At 55.9% G+C, this 21,281-nt stretch overlaps 6 protein-coding genes across 6 annotated transcripts; 3 read left to right on the forward strand and 3 right to left on the reverse strand.

Moving 5' to 3' along the window:
- Positions 1 to 961: 961 nt before the first annotated feature.
- On the reverse strand, positions 962 to 3,056 carry CCOS01_05063 (PX domain-containing protein; the record flags this gene model as incomplete). Its single annotated transcript, XM_060453244.1, has 3 exons — positions 962 to 1,839; positions 1,902 to 2,355; positions 2,409 to 3,056. Coding segments are annotated over 3 exons (1,980 nt in total), but the record flags the coding sequence as incomplete, so codon positions are not given.
- Positions 3,057 to 3,657: 601 nt separating this feature from the next.
- On the forward strand, positions 3,658 to 4,637 carry CCOS01_05064 (cyclin domain-containing protein; the record flags this gene model as incomplete). The annotated part of the gene is made up of 2 exons (XM_060453245.1): positions 3,658 to 3,882; positions 3,942 to 4,637. The coding sequence occupies 2 exons, from the start codon at positions 3,658 to 3,660 to the stop codon at positions 4,635 to 4,637; spliced, it is 921 nt and encodes a 306-aa protein (XP_060317203.1).
- Positions 4,638 to 6,590: 1,953 nt separating this feature from the next.
- On the reverse strand, positions 6,591 to 9,754 carry CCOS01_05065 (F-box domain-containing protein; the record flags this gene model as incomplete). The annotated part of the gene is made up of 4 exons (XM_060453246.1): positions 6,591 to 7,082; positions 7,132 to 9,166; positions 9,223 to 9,563; positions 9,620 to 9,754. The coding sequence occupies 4 exons, from the start codon at positions 9,752 to 9,754 to the stop codon at positions 6,591 to 6,593; spliced, it is 3,003 nt and encodes a 1,000-aa protein (XP_060317204.1).
- Positions 9,755 to 13,196: 3,442 nt separating this feature from the next.
- On the forward strand, positions 13,197 to 15,230 carry CCOS01_05066 (transglutaminase-like superfamily protein; the record flags this gene model as incomplete). The annotated part of the gene is made up of 1 exon (XM_060453247.1): positions 13,197 to 15,230. The coding sequence occupies one exon, from the start codon at positions 13,197 to 13,199 to the stop codon at positions 15,228 to 15,230; it is 2,034 nt and encodes a 677-aa protein (XP_060317205.1).
- Positions 15,231 to 15,639: 409 nt separating this feature from the next.
- CCOS01_05067 (major facilitator superfamily transporter) lies at positions 15,640 to 17,594 on the reverse strand (the record flags this gene model as incomplete). Its single annotated transcript, XM_060453248.1, has 2 exons — positions 15,640 to 17,196; positions 17,388 to 17,594. 2 exons carry the CDS (start codon positions 17,592 to 17,594, stop codon positions 15,640 to 15,642), a joined length of 1,764 nt encoding a protein of 587 aa, XP_060317206.1.
- Positions 17,595 to 19,523: 1,929 nt separating this feature from the next.
- On the forward strand, positions 19,524 to 21,025 carry CCOS01_05068 (glycosyltransferase family 4; the record flags this gene model as incomplete). Its single annotated transcript, XM_060453249.1, has 2 exons — positions 19,524 to 19,913; positions 20,042 to 21,025. The coding sequence occupies 2 exons, from the start codon at positions 19,524 to 19,526 to the stop codon at positions 21,023 to 21,025; spliced, it is 1,374 nt and encodes a 457-aa protein (XP_060317207.1).
- Positions 21,026 to 21,281: the final 256 nt, after the last annotated feature.

Below are 21,281 nucleotides of genomic sequence, written 5' to 3' on the forward strand. Positions count from 1 at the left end.
CTTTCATACCTTGACTCACACACCTCACCGCCAATCGATCAAATCCAAGCCAAGCCAACAGACAGCAACGTCCACTTCCCGAGCAATGGCAGACAAAAAAAAAAAAAAAAAAGACACATTGAGACCCCCCGGAAGCCGAAATCGGGGGGTGAAATTGGGAGCTGATTCATTGAGTCGGTGAGTGAGGGGAAACACGACATCCGCCACACGCATGTGTATTTCGCAGTTTATATACTATATTACCATGTGCCTCTACTGCAACCGCTACAAGACGGATGACGACGACACGGTAAGCGGGTGAAGGAGAAAGATATCGCATGGGAAGCACAACATGCCCCGGTGCATCTCTCGGTGTGTCTTTTATGTGAATGGCTGCGAAAAACGCACCCACCTTCAGTTACATGTTGCTCTTGCTCTGCTTTTGCGTCACAATCAAGACACTTTCCTCAGCCTACCTCGACCTCGAGGTGCACTCAAGGTGCCTTGAGGTAGGTAGAGTCACGTTTCACCGCCTACCGCCACCGGCACACGCACGCCGAGTCATCCATTAAGAATCTCATCGTGACGCTGCGTCCTGTCAGTCATCGCCATATGCCCCCCCCCCCCCAACGAGACCTTTCTCTCCAATGTTGTCTCTCACAAACAGCAGGCGGGCGAGCTCACGCCGGATACAATCGCGCATACCCAGTCAAATGCAGAGGAGAGAATCAAGAATTACAAAAAAAGGCAAGGCTCATACTTTGGGAATCTATGTGTATGGGAGCACAAACAGGACGGATACAGCATTACACATCATACGAGCTTTTTTGGGAGAGAAGAAAAGTGCCTGCCCCGAAAGCCCCCCCTCCGTACAAAAAGGTCTCGGTCCAAGGATCTTTCCCCCCCTCCTCCCTCCCCTCCCCTCCCTCCGAGGAGCGGCATCGCCCGTTCACCCGCACCTCGCAAACAAAGGTCGACGCGATCAGAAAGTGCTGGTCGCCAATCGGCTCGCCGCGTTTCTCGCATCCACTCGGTCCTCGTCGTCCTCCTCTGCCACACCGGACAGGCTCGCCCGGCCGCCCGCTGCGCCGAGGCCCTTGTTCTGCCCCGCACCCTGGCTGTCGTCGCCCTCACCGTCCTCGGGGACGCCCATAAGACTGCCAGACACGCTGCGGTTGAGCGTGTCGGTGCGTCGTGGAACACCGCTCCATGCATCACCCTTGGGACCTTGGCTGGCTGCCACGCTGGCCCTTCTGACGGGAGGGTGAGCCTCGCGTCCCAGTCGACTCAGACCGCCAGATGCGTCAATGGCGCGGATGTCTGGTCTTACGCTCTCGAGGACGGCGAGAGCACGTCGCTCCGCTTCAATCTCGCGAATGACATATTCTCTCATGCTGAGCCGAAGGTCCGCTGCAGTCCTCGCGAACCACTTTCGGCGCTCCTGTACGAGATTTTGCGTGACACGAGTCGTCTTTTGGTAGAGGTAGGTCTCGTTTTGGCGGGCGTCATCGAGGGCTGTAATGGCCTCATCGACCTTCTCGCGCCTTACGTTGGAGCTCGCCTTCAGACGATCGGCGGCATTGAGCTTGCTACGTGTGTTCTCTTGTGCCTGGAGGAATTCGCGAATGAGGATTTGGCGATTTGTGAGTGACTCCTTGACCACAAATGAGTCCTGGGAGTGGTACTGGAAAGGATCACCAATGGTGGTAGCTTCCGCAGTAGCTTGCGCAGCGTGGTAATCACCGACGGTCTGTACGATCTTGCCCAACTTACGATAGGCATTGGCGAGACCCTGATGGGGCTCTTGGATATGCATGGAGCCGAGCTTGACGCCAAAGTCGGATTCAGCCAATCCCAGACCTAGATGATATCAGACCTACAAATGCCCGCGCGTTATTGGGAAGGATTGACGTTGGACTTACCTCGACGAGACTTGACGAGCTTATCGACCTTATGGCCGGCATCCATGGTTCCAAGGTAGAAGAGCTTCACAATCGGACGAGCCTCCTGGAGCTCCGGAGTGTCGTCCGGCGGGGGAGCAAACTGCTTCAGGATCTTTCTGCGCACACCCGTCGCCGGCTGCTTCATCTTTACCATGGGGCTGTAACCGAAATCGCTCTCAACGAAGAGGACCATCTCATCGTCCCTCATAAGGACTTCGTTGCTGCACACGTAGTTGAACCACCGTTGTAATAGAGCCTTAACACGGGCTTCGTCCTCGTCCGTGCCAGCGCCGGCCGAAGTTACGGCGGGCGGTACGGTAGGTACTAGGCATTCCGGGTTGGCTGAAATCAGGTGCTCCGCAAGCTTGACGAATTCGGAATGGAAACGACGTACGTCGCGGTACTGCGTAGTGCGGAACCGCGGGAGGTTGGTCTACGGCGTGTTAGGCAATCACCTTCCACCGCACAAGGGGGGTTGCTCCTTACATGAACATCGAACCGCAAGATGGGGTCCTTCTTCCCGGTGCGCTCGAGACCGGTGATCTTGGCCTGTAGCCTGAACTGAGGCTGCTGAGGCTTGCGCGGCTGTTGTTGAGCCTGACCGCCCGCGGCCGCGGGGCCACCTTGTTCTTGCGACTTTTGAGGCAGCTCAGGTCCCGGACCATCGCCGCTGGAGCGGGCTTCTGAGCCTATTTCGGTCCTCGACTCCTGTGTTTCCACCTCGGTGGTCGACTGGGTGCTGCTTGCGGTGTCTGGTCGTCTGTATTGCTGCTCGCCGCCAAAGCCCTCCTGGTGGTCTTGCGGCGTTGCGTTGCCGGGACTCGGTGAGTAGTTGAAGGGGGATCCAGCCGGGTCGCCGCCGAGGTCAGCACCAAGAGATGAGAAGTTGGTCTGGTTGGGCCGGGGCGAGGAGCCTGGGGAGTTTCCCCAGGGCGATGCGCCGCTCTCTTCGTGGATAGAGGCGCTGTAATCCATGGCTACGGCGGTCTCGTTGTCGTCGTTGTTCGTCGTCTGCGAAGGCGTGCGATCGATGATGTCGTCGGGTTGCGTGGACGGATCACGACTGGCCGACAAAGCCGATGCGGGGAAGAGGGAACGGGTGTAGATGGTTATTTGGGGATTCGGCACACGAGCCTATCCATTGATCGGTGTCGGAATGAAATAGTGCTTGTCGTGGGCCGGAGGATAGTGGTCCGGCTGTGTAGATGATGGTCCGTATAATCGCTCTCGTGTCGTTCGCAAGCTGAGGCGGGATGCGAGCGTGACGTCCAGAAGGCCGGGGGACCTTTTCTCCACGCAGCTGCCTTGAATTGGTTCGTAACCACCGCAGTTCAAAGCCTCAGGTACGCCGGAGGGCCACAGAGCCTACCCAAAGCCCGCGAAGCACCACAGCCCCACTCATCCTCCGCTTCGGCTTAGCGTCCCCACGTCCTCTGGTCGCAACCTGGAAGAAGAAGCTCGGGCCAGCGCACCTAAGCACAGAAGTAAGGTACGCCTCCAGTTGCTTCCGGCCGGGTTCTGTCTCTCCTTGGGAAAAGTGACGACACACGCGCGGCAGACATCGCGCCTAACTTACCCTGACAGCTCTCAGCTTTGACCAATAGGGACACCGGAATCCCAGCAACCTCGGAACTTCAACACTCTTTTCCAGCCTTGCGACGACGGTTTTTTGACGATTGCTATCTTTACAAGGTGAAAAGGCCACCGAGACGACGGCACATAGAGGGCGCAAACCATGGCGCATATGACCAACACCTTGGCGACGGCCGAGCAGCTCTACAAGCGCAATTCCTTCAGCTCACTACCGGCCGACCTCCAGGATGTCATATTCTATGCGACGCAGTGCCTAACACAGGCTGCCGGTGTGCTACTCGACCTGCCGCAATCGACAACGGCACAGGCGAACGTCTTGCTGGCGCGGTACTGGCTCGTCGAGTCGCCAATGGCAGGAGAATTCAGCGTGAGTCGCAAGCAACACATTCCACACAACATCTCAACTTCCACTAACGAGATCTCCAGGACGTCTCCGCCGCAGCCCTCTACCTGGTCGCCAAAATGGGCCCCGTCCCACGCTCGACACGAGACGTCTCAAACGTGTACGCCTACCTCCTCTCCCCAGCCTCCGCCCTCTTCCGCGGCGAGCCACCAGACGACGACCCGAAGAAGCGCCCCCGCCCGGATCCGACGACGTACTACCAGACAGAAGGCGAGTACGCCGCCTTCCAGACGCGGATGCTGGCCGCCGAGGCGCGGGTCCTCTGGGCCCTGGGCTTCGACACGGCCGTGGCGCTGCCGCACGCGCTGGCCGTGACGTACCTCCAGGCGCTCGACTTCCTCGGGAAGCCGAGGGCGCAGGTGGCCGGGCGGGTGGTCGCGCACCTCAACACGGCGCTGCTGAGCCCGCAGATGCTGTATCTTACGCACCAGCCCAACGCGCTCGCGACGGCGGCGGTATATATCGCCGCCCGGGAGGCTGGGGCCAAGATGCCCGAGGTGGCGTGGTGGGAGGTTTTCGATGTCGAGCGGGAGGAGCTCGGGTTCCTTGTCGTGGGGATGAGGAGTCTTGAGGGGTGGGTTAGAGGGGTCAAAGAGACTGGGATGCTTGCTGGTGGTATGATTACCAGAGTAGGGATTGAGAGGGAGGCTAGGAGGAGGGCTGGTGAAGGGGATGAGGAAGACGAGATTATGGCGCTTATGGATCAGAAAGCGGCATAGAACAGTGATGAACTGCTGGCGGCTTCGAGGACAGAAGATTGATACCCAAACAAAAAATTGACTTACTATGTCTTCCCTAGTCCATATGTATGTTGCCTCATCTCCAGTGTCACTTAACAGCTGGTGGGGGAGCGAGGTATCGCGATACGACAGTGGTAGCTTTGTCCCTCTCCACACTGCTTGTTGAAGAAGTTGAAAATGCGAGTCGATGTCATGCTTTTTGGAGAAGCTTGACAAGTAAACAATACAAAGGGGCAAGTTATTCTACTCAAGTAGTTACATAGCCGTAAGTGCTGTAGCTCTAATGGCGTCTTCAAGATTACCAGCTATGTGTACATCCCGGTCATATAGTACGAACATTTGCTGCTCGAATGGCAGCAACTCAGGGTGAGGGACGTAGTCCTGTGTCCACACGTATATTCACCCTAGTAAACACAATACACTGCGTAAGCGAAGAAGGTACTTGGGTCTATTTCCATCTCTACTCACCATCATTACAAGTGAATTGGGACACTTGGCCGAGGGGCTAAGGGGGCGCCAGTGGAACCCGTTCTTCCAGAGTCAAGTTGAACAATTGTTTAATGTTTTGTTCGATTCCCTATGATGGAGTCTTTTTTCTCTTGCCCCCCCCCCCCCTCCAGCACCTCAACAAAAGGTCCACTCCTACTTAGGTCGGCCAGTTTGTAGGATGTTCTTCGGTTCTTTGTCTTCAGGTTGATGTCACAATGAAGACAACAGAGGCATCCAGGATACCATCATTTGGAGGCAACGAGTATAGAGCCTACATACATCTGCGATTCCAAAACTCCGACGTTTGTTCAAAGGTACTCTGGTACCCAGGCGTGCCCGACAAATAAAAGGCATTCACCATGGAGTTTTCCGAGCCACATACCTTTCTCTAAGCCCACCTTTCCCCTAAAATCAACCCAACTCCAGTCTCCTACCTCTGTCCTCTCAGTCTTCATACCCCCCAACCCTAATCTCACCTACTTAGATTTCCTCTCACTCACACATCCCTCCTCTCATCAACAACCTCCACGGTCCCCGATCCCTACTCAACGCACAACGCACAACTCAAAACAAACCTCCCGGACCTCACCACCACACTCTTCCAAAATGACCATCATCACCGACCTTACCCAGCTCATAACTAAACCCCGTCATCACCGACCTCATCAAAGGGGCCGAGTAAACCTTCACCGGTCCGTACAGCCTCGAGGTCTACCGCATCTAGTTCTCGCATGGCGTCCTGCTCACCTGTATCTACATAGTCCTCTCATATAAAATTAACAAATCCATGTCCTCATGCAAGTCTCGCATGTCCAATGCCGACATTGCGCTTATGGAGAAGGATTTTGAAAAGATCGAGCAGATGATCAGTAGTACTAAGATTGATGAGGTAAGTCCTTGGCGGGAGCTATGCACATGAGAGAGAAAGAGAGAGAGCCTGACTCTCGATATCGAGGTGAAGATGGATTCTGAAGAGACGGGTCGGACTTAGAACAGAGCGCTTGGATACTGAGATGTATGCACGGGCTTGTGATAGGAGACCGATATGTCAAAGCAAACTCTACACACATCTCACATATGACTGGTCTATGATATGAACATGGCAAGGGGGGGTAATACAAGCCCGCCCAGTGATGCTTCTCGAAGATAAAAAAAAAAAGGAGGTCGCTACTTTACGCCGTGGGTAGATTGGGACAACCTGAGGGTATGTCTTCCTTGCCCCCTAATACCCCGTTTCCCGTACCATACTGCGCCAGGCTTTGATTTCCTTTAGTGCCGGGTATTCCCCAGATGAACCCCATCCAAGTAAGTGAAACCAATTAACGCCGTTTCGTCTGCTACATATTCTTTCCAAGCCCATGGGTTTTCCACCACTCTTTTCAGCCCCGTGTCTCTCTCCTGCTCTCCGTTGACAACTTCTCCCTCAACGTTCGGGGCCTTCGTTCACAGCCTTCCGGCCATGACTTCCTTCTTGAAAATACGGACGTCCCAAACATCATAAAAATGGACGCCTTCAACGGTTTCCAGCTTGGTGTTGGCAACTATATCGGTGTCTTCATCGTCGCTGTCGCTATCCGTTTCCCATCCCGGCATGGGCAGCGGTGGGAAGCTACCCGGGGCACCTGAACCAGTGGAGGTGCCCGGGCCACCAAAGGCGCCAAAAGCAGAGCCAGCAGGCTTACTTTTGCCCTTCTTGTTTCTCTTCTCGTCGGCTCTGGCAGCCGGGGTCTGTGGTGGTGGGCGGATGATGCGCTCAACCCGGTCATCGTCGATTGAGATCCACTCGAGCTTCATGTGGGGGTGGTGGCTGAGGTTATCGACGAGGAACTTGCGGGTCTCGCGCATCACCCAGACACAGGTATCATCGTTTCTGAACGAAATTACGTTCAGAGCTCGAAGGTTTACCAGCCCTCCGAGGTGCTGCATAAATGTGTGCTAAGAGATTGATTAGTTTGGAACACGCACAACATCTCAGATAACGTACCATGGCGCGAATGCCAAGCGAGGCCGCAAGCTCTTCGAGTTGCTTCCCGCGGTTGCAAATGAGCAGCATGGCCTTCTCATCCAGATCCCAGCTCATTTGAGAATCGTTCTTGATCATCAGCCGAGTTAGTGTCGGCATGTGCTTCTTGAGAACAAGACGGCGGATCTGGTCCATGACGACATTTGTCTTGGGCGCGAAGCTCTCGGGCTTGTATTTGGACGACCGCTCGAGCATGAACAGTTCGGTGATCTGCTCCAATTGCGATGCAAATGTCAGGAAAGGCATGGACACGTTATCCGTGAAGATCTTGCGTAAGGGGAGCGGCTGTGCCTTGTTTTCCTTAGTCAACATGGCCCAGATGGGAGCTTGATTGCCGACATTTAGCAACGTCAGCCTCTTTAGCACTCTCACGTCAATGGCTGCCTTGAAGACAGAGGCCTTGACTGGGATGAGGTGAACACTAAAGGATCGCAGAGCGACGCCTCTGGTCGCCCGGATATACTCGCTGATTCTTTCGTCCTCGCCATGTGCTGTCGTGGCTATGCCGTTGACTTGCTTCTCCACTTCACGAATCTCGGCTTCAGTCGCATTCAGCTCGGACCGAACGTTCTCAATATCGCGGTAGAAGCCCTGCAACTGATTCTCGGCATATCGAATGTGGTCCCGGTCGAAAGCGCTCGTCGTGTTTCGCAAGTCCTCAAGTTTCTCCTGGAGACTTGTGGCTTCGGATAATAGGTGCTGTAGACGAGCAACCAATGTTTCAAAGTTTGCCTTTTGAGCTTCCAACGCGGCCTTTGCTCGCGCCGTGGTAGGCGATGCAGGTTCTTGAATTGACGAGCTCGTCTCTGGAGCGACAGCCTGAACCCGCTCGATCGCCTCAGCCTCGTCAGCAGCAATGGGCTCTTCCACGTTGATATCCTCGGGGTTAGAATCGGCTGCTGGCGTGGTCTTGATTTTGGCGCTGATATCTGCACCGGTAATAGACGCTCCCGAAACCTCGACGGTCGTAGCCGGCTGAACGGTTGTTGTCGCGGCGGATGACGATCCTGCACCAGTGGAAGAGCCCGCTTCAGCTGATGTCGTATTTTCTTTCTCTTTCGCTGCCTCCGTCGCCGCTTTCGCCTCCTCTGCTTCCAAATACTTCCGACTGGCTTTCTCGATCATCTCTAGGATTTCTTGCTTTGACCCGTCATCCGCATCGCCTTCCGCCACGCTTGCCATCAGTTTACCCGAGACCTCTCGCAATCTATTCATGAAGGCTTCGGCAGGTGAGCCAGCCTCTTGCGTGTTAGCCGGGTTATCGATTTTGGCCTTTCCTTTCAAACTCTTGCGATGCTGTGACTTCTTTGCCAGGAATGGCTCCACGTCAAAGATCCTGCCCAAAACCGACTCCTGACTTTTCCTCTCTTCTTGCGCGCGAAATGCTTTTGCCGGTCCACTCGCTTCATCCCAACCGGGTGCTGATGGAAGAGGAACAACTTGGAACTCGTCATCCTGGTCCGAGTCATCAGGGTCGGTGTCCGGAGGTGGCTTTCGCGATTGCAAAGCAAGATACGTCGAGAAGGACAATTTCAGTTTCGTCAAGGTAGACGCCGAATTGCGCACACATGACTTGATTTCTGTAACAGTATCCAAGGTATCAATGTCGAGAACCACCAAAGAATTCAGCTTGCGGAACCCGCCCAGCGTTGCGGGCTCGTTGGCGGATATCCTACGCCTACTTCGGGGCGTCGGCTTCAACGCGGGCGGTAAGGGAGGGTGAGAACCAAGGGAAGATGGGTTGTACGGCGGCGGGACGTTCAAAGACATGCTTGCGAAAGGAGGAGGCGGGGGCGGTATTGAGGAAAAAGCTGGCAACGGGTCCCAATGACCTTGAGTGGATGTAGGCGGCGGTAGATTCGTCGAATACGGTAGTGGAGGGGGAATCTCGAAGAGGGACGGCCCGGCTTGCATTCGGATGTGGAGGTTCTTAAGGGTCGCAATCTGGTGTAACGCCTTGTACACAGGCCGGCTTAGCTCGACTCGGATGTTCCACCTGGTGTCCGAGCTGTCAGCGGTGACGATGCGCAAATGGAAGCCAACGCTACGTACCTGAAGGTCTCGAGGGACTTTGCATTCTTGAGGGTGAGAAATAGTAACGTGTTCATGAACTTGCCGCAGCTGGCGCTGTACAAGTACGGCTTATATGCAGCTTCGGCCTTGTCGCCGGCGCTGAGGGTATCGAGAGAAACATCGCGAAGATGCTGAGCGTAGTCGTATTCGCTCGATACGAAGGTGTCGAGGCCACCAGCCAAGCTGTCGATAGGTGAATCGAAAGATGGATCATCTTCATCGGGGAAGACGATGTGAAAGTTGCGGTATAGCTGGGCGGCAGCGAGTTCGCGAAAGTGTCTGGAGACGAGGGAGAGGCAAATCAGGTCGCTTTGGCAGCACTAGAAGGGGTCAGTTGCATTGCGACATGGGCTGTAGGCTGAAGGGGAGGGCATACATGGCTGAAGATGTCCTTTTGGGTCTCGAGAGGAAGGTCAAGAAAGCCGAGAGGTTTGGGTGCGGGCTCAGAGGCGGTGGTGGTAGCCTTGTCGCAAGACTGGGGTGAATCCATCGTGGGCGAAGTGTGGCGCATAGGTAGGAAGAGGAGTACGGATACGCCAACTCGATTCGCGATGGGTGGAACTTGCAAAGGCCGTCGGAGGCGCAGTGAAGAGGATACCAGAGACGGAATTAAAAGTAGGCTGGTGAGGACGACAAGCGAGTTTGTGGAAATGGACAGAAGACGGAGACGGGTCTACGTCTGTCCTTGTCCTCTTGTTGCGTGAGGAAATGTAAAAATAAAGGTATTGGCTTGTGCCGACCTTATGTTGGGGAGGGTGAAGAGACAGACACCCTTGGAGACATGGAGACAACGAATAACGGACAGCGGACAATGGCAAGCTGCAAGTGGACGGGAAGGAACTTGGGAATGGAATGGAAGGCGAGGCTAGGCGCGGGTAGGCGAGCAGGGGCAGAAGAGAAGAATAGTTGCGACTTGCAGAAGACTGACTGCGTGACTGACTGGGAGTGGAGGAGGGGCGTCTTCGGAGGCGGAGGGTGCAGCGTCACGGTGGGAAGTGGTGGTGGTGGTCGGCGTTGGAGGCGAGGGGTGACGGGGCGGGCCAGCCAGACAGTGAACGATGCGCCCGCCCTCGGCCCACTGACAGCGCAAACCTACACAGTATGTACCTTGGGAGCCCAGGGATGGGTGGCCCATGGGCTCCAGCCTCCAGCCTAAGGGCGTGGGGCCTTACTGCGCAGGTCACTGGCAGAAAAGGAGATGCATGGAACCTGCAGGTAAATGGGTGGTCAATGATCTCCCCGGGGTTCCTTCCCTGTGCACGGGGCCGTAGGTCGCAGCAATGCTCCACTAGCGGGCGAGCAGCTTCCCTAGAATCCCCATCACTACGGAGTACCTACTGCGTACGGGCACTATCCGCCTCGGTGATGACTAAGCGTTCATTGACAGGTTCGCTGTCTTCTTGGGCGCTTCCATCTGCTCGTTCCAGAGGGAGAGATGAAGGCTTAGCGTCTCGCCTAGGTAAGGTATCATCCTGACGTTCAAGGGCCACCGTATCGTGGGACTCAAGGATGGCTCGCAGCAGCACGCACAGCTCGCAGCACTCTAATCCGGCCGGCTCCACCTCCCTGCCGTTGCAACTCCCGTCCAAGGTACGGAGCAGAGTCACCGTCGTCCCCTTCTTTCACTTGTCACGTCAGGCCTTTGAGGAATCCCCACCGATTGTATTCGAATGGACGGATATAAACACATACCCTTCATAGGCATGTCTCGTCCCCCTCTTTGCCAACGTGTCGCGGTTCCGGTTCCGGTTCAACTGTCCCAGCTTTCGTCTTCTATCTCTAAGCCCTTTGCCGTGCGACTACCAATTGAAAGAAAACCACACACTGTTGTCGCATACATTGTTAAATACCCTGCGCGTACCCATGATCTCAAACTCATATCCAGGCCTCTTCTTCTCACAAGAGTATTTGCTCTGCAGCTTCCCGACATGATAACATTGGCAAATGAGACGGCCATTGAAAGAGGCTGAGAGAAACATAAGCGATGTAGTCTTGGCTACGGTAAGTTTTACGGCAGCTTACGTTTGCCGTCTGCTAGTGTCGCATCTCCGCGGTAGACATGGTTCTTTACGGGGCGCAATGACGCCCATGTGGAGAAGGGGCAGCATCAGGAAGTCTCAATTCCCTGGATAAGTACTCACTTTACTTTAGTCACTTGTAGAAACCCGGTATTGGGGTTTGAAACGGTCTTTTCAACGGCGTACCTGCTGATGGAAGACGCCTTATTCCAGCACAATAGACGGGATGCTGATGGTAAGGTAGAGGTAGAGAAGAGAATCCGATACCAGGCAGCCGCCATGTAAGACAGGTTCAGCGCTAGACTTGGCGCAAGCGTGAGGCGACGATCGGCCTTAGCGCATCCACTCCAAGGGGAAATCCCCACAATCCCCCACTAGCAGGGCTGGGCTGTGCCGACTGATCCAGCCCAGCCCGCCTTCTAACCTTCTTACTTCTTACTACGTAGCACCAATGCTGCGTATGTACTCTCCAATCTCAGGTACCATTCTCCTCACGAGATACTTGTGACCCTATCTCTAGCTCGTACATAGTAGCAGAGGCCAGACCTTCAAGTCGAAGTACTAGGCTGAGCAGAGTGTCAGCCATGTGCAGATGAATTTTCGTCTCTTAGTGTAGGTACTGGTATCCGTACCTTGAAGTCTTGGACAAGAACTGCAAAATTCAGACGGGGCGAGGCATGGGTATGGGTGCCGTGCCTGGCCCTGGCGTTCCCAAGTCTACAAGTACCATATCTGTGGCCCCATGCTCCTTTGTCTTTCCCATCTCTGCTATTTTAAATAAAGCAGATACCCGTCACTCTCCCTCAAAGCTCATCCCACCCCTTGCTGCTTGCTGTTTCCTGACCTGTGTTTGCGCGCTTGTGCTGCTTTGCGAACCTGGAAAGAGGGACATACCCTACCTTTTTACGGATACTTCGTACAGCTACGCCCAACCAACCTTTGGGTCGAGTCCGAGTTTGGCCCCGGTTCCTGCAAAACCTTGTTGGGCTTCTCTTCTCACGCCTCTCCTTTCCCCATTGCCCCTCTTCCTCCTTCTCGTCAATTCGTACTTTGTACGGCTACCGTAACTTAACTCATTCATCCTTCTCTTGTCCACTATCGTTCCCATCCCCGTCCCTGTCACGGCTAAGCTTCTCGCGTCCCGCGCCTGCCAGCCTCCGACCTCCGACCCGGTGGGCCTACCAGACGGTCCCGTTCCTGTTGCCTGCCTGGCCTGACCACCAGTGTCACTGCCTGAGGCGAGCTTGCGTTCCCATCCTCGCCTTGTTTGCACCGGCAATCAACCCGAAGGCTGAGAGCTTCGCCACAATCCAACATCTCTCAACTCCCCACGTCCATCTCTGTACGTATTGGCATCAGCTTGCTACAGAGGTACAGAAACGCTGTACCATTACACTTGTCCGTGGCCGAGCCATCTTCCAGCCAATCCTTCACTAGGCTAGCATTCGTTTCCGCTCCACGGCCACACCAATAGCCACACATTTAGCTTACTCTCTTTCGTACCTCGAGTACTATTACCGTGGCAGCAATCACATTTATACAAAGCTTTCTGCAGTACCCCTCCAACTCATTTATCTGTTTCGTCAGACCCCTGGTCGATTGCTCGACACACTCGCCCGTTCTCTACAGATCCAGCCCGGCAGCGATATCATCACTTTGCTCTTAAAAACCCCGCCGCGCAAAAGTCCCAATCGCCTCTAGGGCTCCGTGACTCAGTCACAAAAGCCTGCCTGCTGCCTATTGCTCAATTGGGACATCGCGCCGCGATCAACACGAACTGGATTGGTGGGGTAAACACCAATAATCGACAGTCGTTTGTTTCATCCATCATTTATACAAACCACCTGTTCGCACTTCTCATCCTCTTGAGCTGCGGCACACCACCAACTCTCGCCTTTCATTCGGGCCCCCTCATTCAAGTCCCGAGACGCAACCATGGCCGACGTCGAGGAGCCCAAGTTCAACTCTTTGGCTGAAAGAATTGCCGCCCTCAACCAGCAAAAGAACTTCCAAGCACCAGAAGCGAAGGCTAAGAGGCCACCTCCTCCACCGCCGCCAACAAATCGTCCTGTTCCACGCAGTCAGACGCTCCCCGTCACCCAGACGAATGGACTTCCCACGCCGCAGAAAAGTCCCTCGATCCCTCCTCGACCGAACAAGGCCGCCGCACCGGCAAAGCCCGCCCCGCCACCGTTACCGCGACGAACCACCGATTCATCCCAAGTCAAAACGTCAACCTCACCAGCCCCCAGGGATCGCATTGCACCTCCACCCCTGCCAACTCGTTCTTCGACCCAGCAAATCTCACCAGCTCTACCCCCTCGGAGGCCATCTACACAACAATTGACGGTTCGCCGTAACTCAAATGCCTCCGAAATTTCTAACCTGTCGTCTCTCTCCCTGAACCAAACTGTATCGTCGGCAACCAGCGTTCACTCGATTGATGGCCCAACACGAAAGCTGCCTCCCACCCTAGATCAGGCAAAGCTACCACCCTTGCCACCGACCAAGAGGGAGCGAGAAGCTGCCCAAGCAAAGGAAGCCGCTGCTCAGCAGCCCAAGTTCCCTCTGGTTTCGGTCAAGTCATCGCCCGCAATCCGACAGATTGAGCCTCCTCAGAGACCAGTACTACCCCCTCGATTAACCTCAAAATCAACCACCCAGCAAGTCCACCGACATACGCTGGAGGAAGAAGAACCAGCAAAGCCACGAAGATTACCACCACCGCCAGCGGCCTACGTTAAGCCACCGCCCCCGACGACAAACCTGGATCAACAAGCCAACGACCGGCCGCCACTGCCAGGGAGACGACCAACTCCGAATGATGACGCACCTCCTCCTGTTCCTCTCAGCTCCCGGCCAAGCGCTGCGCAAATCGAGGCGGTCTCGGCCAGAGTGGTTGAGCGTGCAAACGACTGTCTGATTTGTCGCGACTTTTCCGGGCCGGATGGTGTCGCCGCCCAATACCCCATACACGTACTCCCTCGGAACGATCCAGTAGGCTACTTGGCTCAAATGCTCTGCGGGCCCTTTGCATCACTCACAGACAAGGCGCGGGCAATTTTCACGTGGTTTCACCATAATATCGCTTATGACTGCGCAGCCTTCTTCGGTAATAACATCAGGGGTCGCTCGGGAGCTGAAACGATTCTCATGGGCAAAGCGGTCTGTTCAGGATATGCAGACACATACAGAGAAATCGCCACTCGCGCGGGTCTGGAGTGTATCACGGTGGTGGGCCACGGGAAAGGGTATGGATATACCGCGCTGAAGAAGGGGGAGCGTCCGCCGCCGAAGAAGGCTGACGGCCATGCGTGGAATGCGGTACGAATCGACGGCGGGGAGTGGAAATTGCTCGATGCCTGCTGGGGTGCCGGCAACGTGTCTGATGTGACGAAAGAATACACCAAGTCGTTCAAGCCGCACGAGTTCACTCGAAGGAACGACATTTTTGGACTATCGCATTATCCAAGCGACGACAGGCATTTCTTCCGACCCGACGGCAGGGTACCCTCTTGGGAGGAATACTACATTGGCCCAGTACACGGCGACAAACCCATCGTCTACACGCACGCGTACGAAGAGGGCGTTTGGGACCACACCGTCGAACCCAAGGAGCTCCAGATCCCCGTCCACAGCGGCCAGGTCGTGCGCTTCCAGTGGTCCAACAAGTGCGAGCACTGGACCTCGGAGAAGCACGGCAAGGGGAAGCCCCCGCTGCTGTTCCTCAGCATCAAGGGGCGGGACGGCCGCAAGGACGACATGGTGCCCATTCAGACGGACGGGTTCTGGCACTGGGCCGACGTCAACGCCATCGACCTCGGCGCGCCGGGCCAGAGCGTTAGCGTAGCCATGATCACCACGATTGATGGGCAGGACGCCAGGGGCATGACGGCCGACTACTACTTTTCTAAGAAGGGGAGGTGCGGCATGGCTTGGACGTTCCTCATGAAGTGGGAGCTCATTTGATGATGAAGGGGCGACCGACGCATGAGAAATGAGGAGGGGGTTTCTATTGATGACTGTGACGGCCGAACATTATATCGTTTAGAAGTAATGATAATGGGACTCTTTTGGATCACACCCCGTGCCTTGAATTTTGGCTTTCTGGGGGTTCTATTTTCGACTCGTCTACTTTGGTGGTGATGTGCAATGTAGGTCGACTCCATTCAGGGGTCAGGCACGGGGTTTATGTCTTCAGCTCAGCACTGCTAAGGTATGAGACGAAACATGGCCAAAGTGACACGAAGCGATGATTTTATCGATTGATTACAAACTCTACATCTAATGGGTATCTTGCAATTTTACCACACACTTTGTCTCACAAAGCCCAGTCTATCTAACTGACCATTTATCCCTACACACTCTCTCCGCCTCATCAAAGTTCCAACTTTTGCCACTTGCGCAAGCGGCCTCCGTACCGGTATATCAACGCCGGCACGGGGATGAGCGCAACGGCAATGAACCCCAACAGACTGTTGCCCCACCCGAGGCCGAGGGCGGCGTACATGGACGGTCCCGCCATGGGCAAAAAGGCGGCGACGACGCTGCGAAACACCGTAAAGGCCGCCATGCCGGAGGCGGCGTAGGCCGGGTAGGCGTCGATGACGTAGGCCTGGATGGGCTGCCAGATGCCGAGGATGGCGATGCCGAACGGCAGCAGGCCGACGACGGGGGCGGCCCAGTGGGTGTGGAACTGGGCGGTCCAGCCGTACCAGAAAAAGGTGACGGGGAGGAGGGCGGCGAAGTAGATGCAGTCGGGCAGGCGCATCTCGGGCTCGTAGACGCCGTTGTTGGCCTTTGTCATGCGGACGACGGTGCGGTCGGAGAGGAGGGTGAAGCAGGCCATGCCGATGAGGTAGCCTAGGCCGAGGGGGATGTAGACGAGCCCCGTGGTGCCGACGGAGAAGCCGTAGGTGGAGGAGAAGACGAGGGGGATGGTGCTGAAGAGGAGGTAGAGGACGCCGTAGGCGAAGGCGCAGTAGAGGCTGACGCTGAAGAGGATGGGGGAGAGGAAGAGCATCTTGATGGGGCGGACGAGGCCGCGGAGGAGGACCTGGGAGGTGGATTTCGGCGCGGCGCCCGGGGCGGTGTCGTCGTAGACGCTACGGAGCTCGGGGCGGTTCAGTTCTTTGCGGAGGCGCGCGACTTTGCGGTCGATGAGGACGCGGGGGTTGGTCTCCTGGTTGAAGACGGCGATGACGAGAGCCATGGGCGTGGCGGCGATGAAGGCGATCCACGAGCACCAGCGCCAGCCGACGTCCTGGGCGACGAAGGCGCCGACGATGGGAGCGATTGTCGGGCCGACGAGGGGCCCCACCATCCAGATGGAGATTGCGGTGCCGCGCTCGGCGATGGGGATCATGTCCGCGATGACGCCGCCGCCGATGGCGAGGCAGCCGGAGCCGCCCATGCCCGTGAGGAAGCGAAACACGATGAGGGAGTCGAGCGTGGGCGCGAGGGCGCAGCCTATGAGCCAGGCGCAGAAGAAGAAGTTTGCCGCGGTGAGGACGGGGCGGCGGCCGTACATTTCGGAGAGGGGCGCGAGGATCAGGGGGCCGACGGCGTAGCCTAGGAGGTAGATGCTCACGGGCAGCGTTCCGAGGGTGAGGTCTGCGTTGCCGTAGTCCTCGTTGAGGTACTCGATGGCGGGGGCGAGGATGGACGAGGCGAAGGGGGTCATGAAGGTGATGCCGGCCAGGAACCAGATGATGATCCACTTGCGGCGGCGGGGGAAGTTCATGGGCATGGCCGGGTCGTCTTGGGAGTCCCAGCCGACGAGGCCATTGTCGAGGTCGGAGACGGGGTGGATTGTGGGAGGGAGCTGCTCCTTTTCCTTTTTGCGGCGTGAGGAGGCTAGGCTTGCTATGCGGGAGAGGCGACTTTTCGCGCTGGCGTGGGAGTGTCCTGTATGTATGCGCTCGACGACGATGTCCTGGAGATGGAGTTAGCGCAGAACGAGCATCACGAAGTATAAATGACATTGGGTTGTAACGGAATTGGGCACTCCCGGAGAAGTCATAGGAAAAGACAAATAAAGTGCCAATGGCCATTGAGCCTTGGCAAACTCTTAAGCAGGCGCAAAAGTCCTGCCAAGGAACATCTGCAGAGAATATGGAAACTCACCTCCTGGTACGGCTCGCTGTCGGGCGTATCCTCAACATCGTCGAAGCTCTTTCTCTCTTCCATTTCAGTCTTTTCACCCTTTTCCAAATCGCTTGATGCGTTGAAGTTTTGTCGAGTGTCCCGTTCCGTCAGGGTGCCCTGCTCCGAAGAGGATCCTCGGTGCCCGTGGGCGCCGGCCGGCGTCTCCACGTCCTTCTCGGACGTCATTCTTGGCTGACAAAAGTGGATGATGCCTATGAATGAGCAGTCGGTGAAAAGATTGATCAAAGTAGTTGATAGTGATACCACTCGAAATTGAAAAGTAGGAAGGAGGGGGTTTTGTAGGTGAAAGGAGAATGAATGGGAAATTGAAAATGAGGATGGGAAAGAGCAATGGGCCCGGAAGTAGTAGCCGGCGGGAGGAGCAAGCACGTATCCGCGTGCCTGGCGTATCTATCCACTTAGCAATAATACCTACTCAGTTGCGCTGCCGTGACTCTACGGCGTGAGCAGTAAGGGAAACTGCTTTAGTAATTCTAACCCGAGACCCCCCCTCTCCTCTCCTTTCCTTTTCCCCCCAGTTGCCGCATCTACCCTTGTGTACTATGTGTAGGGAAGGGCGCGAGGGCGAGGCAAGGGCGACGATCAGTTGAGGTGAATGGTGTAACGTTATTCGACCAGTACTGTCCAAAGTCCCCATCTCCATCATCTTTCGGCCGACCCCCCCTTGCGACTTGCAGGCTAAACCTGCAGGAAAGTGCGTTTTAGCCTCTCTTCCGCCGCCGGGGATTTCACTCCCCTCTGCGTCCTCTGAGTCGGGGCTAGTAACTCCAGATTTTTATCTCCGTACCCGCTTCGAGACGGGCATAGTTGGGGTCTGGGGGATCGGGGATTGGAGGGGCACATAGTATGGATACACAAAGAACGAGAAGAATGCAGGTTGAGTCTACCTTGGGTAGGGTGCGGTGGACCTCTAAGACTAAGGTACACACTAAGGACAAGCAACCTCGGATCTTGTCTCTCAGTGATGGGCGGTGACGGCGACGGGAGAGTCTAGGACGCGGGGTTCGTTGGAGACGGAGCCGTGGATTATCCATGGAGATCCGCAACGGAACAATGGGATTGGGGCTGACCACCAATACGGCAAATCGGCAGTGTTGGGCATTCCGTCATCTCTTTGCCGTGGCATGCTTAATTCCGCGTTTTCTGCTTTAGTTTCCGCAGCTGGTGGTCATTGGTTGCGAGCTGGAATAGTGTTTGTAAGCTTCATGTACTTATCTAAGGTAGATAGCTGTCACGGCGGAATTGTGAGTTGTATCAAATGCATATACAGCTGTAGTGTAAGTACCTATAAGCGAGAAGACTGCTAGGAAATAAAGGATGAAGTTCCAGTTACCAATGCAACAAGAGCCTTAGAGTTTGTAATCAATCAACTGTAGAGATAGAGTTCATCTAGAATTGCCAGGCTATGGATACTACAGACTCAACCACTGGTCAATGCGCCGCCTCTCCAGTACTCAAGAGCCAAGTCTCGCACAGACCAAAGGCTGCAACAGCTGCAACAGCCTACAAGTGCAATAAGGTGGAAGGTTGTAACTTGTAACCGTTCCCCGGCTCCACTTCGGTTGCTGGTTCCTCGCCTTCCTTTCCTGACGCTCCCTGAACCTCCACAGCCCACTGCCGCACTGCGTATCTGCCCCGCAGCCTCCCGGAAAGCCCAGTGCCCACATGGGAAAGTTCAGCGTGGTTTCCACACTCTATCCGTCCGCATACTCCAAAAAAAGAAGACAGGAAAAGGGAAAGCCACCATCCGATTACGCGCCCCCCCTGGAAGTGAGTGGGGACCTCTTTCTCCAAACTGACGAAGCCCTCCTCCACCTTCTGCAACTGTGTCCCATTGCAGAACCTTTGACGTTGCGATCTTTCTCTTCTTTCCATTGTTGCAGCTTCAACCACTCTTTCCCGAAAACAAAACCACCTGCGCACCTGTCTACTCACCTTGCGCACAGGAGTACGATGCAATCGCACCACAGCCAAGCCTAGGCTCCTACAAGAAGTAAAGGAAACGCTACCGGAACTGAACAGAGCTGCTGGTACCACAACCACCCGCGGTGGGCGCGTTCTTGCCTGCAAAACCCGACGATACCACAGCCCAAGATGGCTTCCTCTTCAACCTCCTCTCCGACCCTCACCCGAACCGAGACTCTGAGCCTGGGAGCCCTCTCCTTTGCCGCAGTCGCAGTCCTCCTCAATGCCTTCCAGGGCGAGGGCGAGCCCCTGATAGCGTCACTGGCACTCTCAGTCCTGGCCTTTGCGCTGGCCTACTCCATGATCCGATGGCTTGGCCCGGTCTTTAAACAGGCCGGCTTCAAGGGTCGCGACCTCTCAAAGCACCACCGCCCTGAGCTGCCCGAGTGCATGGGTGCCGTCTGCGCTGCCGTCTACCTACTCGTCGTCATCGTCTTCATCCCCTTCCCCTTCTACAAGGACATTGTTGCCGCCACTAGCGGTGGTGGAAACAGGGACGTTGTATTCCAGGTCGAGCATGTACAGCAGGGACGATTTCTTCATCGCTTCCCCCATAGCAAGGTCGGCCTACCTCGTCTCTCTCAAGGAGAGACTCCTTGAGCGCAACGCCACGAGAGATTATTTACTGACACATCCCAAACTGCCAGCTCGCCTCCTACCTTTCCGCAATCATCTCCCTCCAGACGACCGCCCTCCTAGGCATCGGCGACGACCTCTTCGACATCCGATGGCGACACAAGTGGTGGATCCCAGGCCTGGCCTCGGTCCCCATCCTCGTAATCTACTTTGTCGACTTTGGCGTCACCTCCATCGTCATCCCGATCCCCCTCCAGCCCTACCTCGGCGAGCTCTTCGACCTCGGCGTCCTCTACTACATCTACATGTCCTGCATCGCAATGTTCTGCCCTCAGTCCATCAACATGCTCGCAGGCATCAACGGCATCGAGGTCTCCCAGTGCATCGTCGTCTCCCTCCTCCTCGTCCTGAACGACTGCCTCTACCTCTTCACGCCCTACCCCCACCCGGCCACCGACTCCCACCTCTTCTCCCTCTACCTCCTCCTCCCCTGGCTCGGCGTCTCCTTCGCCCTCGTCCTGCACAACTGGTACCCCGCCAAGGTCTTCGTCGGCGACACCTACTGCTACTTCTCCGGCATGGTCTTCGCCACCGTCGGCATCCTCGGCCACTTCTCAAAGACGCTCGGCCTCCTCCTCGTCCCCCAGCTCTTCAACTTCCTCTACTCGACGCCCCAAATCTTTGGCCTCATCCCCTGCCCTCGTCACCGCTTGCCCCGATTCAACGCTCGCACCGGCCTCCTCGAGACGAGTAAGACGCCTTGGAGCCCCGAACGCCAACCCCGGCCCCTCGTCGCGCAAGGACTGCACCTGCTCGCCAAGTTGCGCCTTCTGGAAGTTACAGTGGACGAAAAGGGCCGCTTTGTGGAGACGAGCAACTTCACCCTGCTCAACCTGTGGCTCGTCTGGAGAGGTCCCCTGAGAGAGGACCGCCTCGCGTGGGAGGTCACCTTCCTCCAGCTCTTTGTCGGCCTGTTTGGCCTCTTTGTTCGCCATCGCCTCGCTCTGCTCATCTTTAAGGAGGATAACTGGGGTATGACGACCAAGAGATACTGAGTAAACATGCCGTGTGTTATGGGCCTTACAAAAGACCTCTGGACCTCGCACGTTTAACAATTTTCATCAATCCTGGGACCGCGTTCCATCCGGATTTTTTTGCCTCATTTTCTTGTCTGGATTTCGCATCGCAATGGGGGACGGACGGCATGGCTAGGAGAGCCGTCTGTCTGTACTATACCAAAAGAATTGGTTGGAGGTTTGAAATTGAGATACCCTGTAAGAGTACCTGGCGTGTATGTAAGACCCGAGATGG

This window comes from Colletotrichum costaricense, assembly GCF_030867565.1.
Source record: "Colletotrichum costaricense strain IMI 309622 chromosome Unknown Scaffold_4.1, whole genome shotgun sequence".
NCBI lineage: Eukaryota > Fungi > Ascomycota > Sordariomycetes > Glomerellales > Glomerellaceae > Colletotrichum > Colletotrichum costaricense.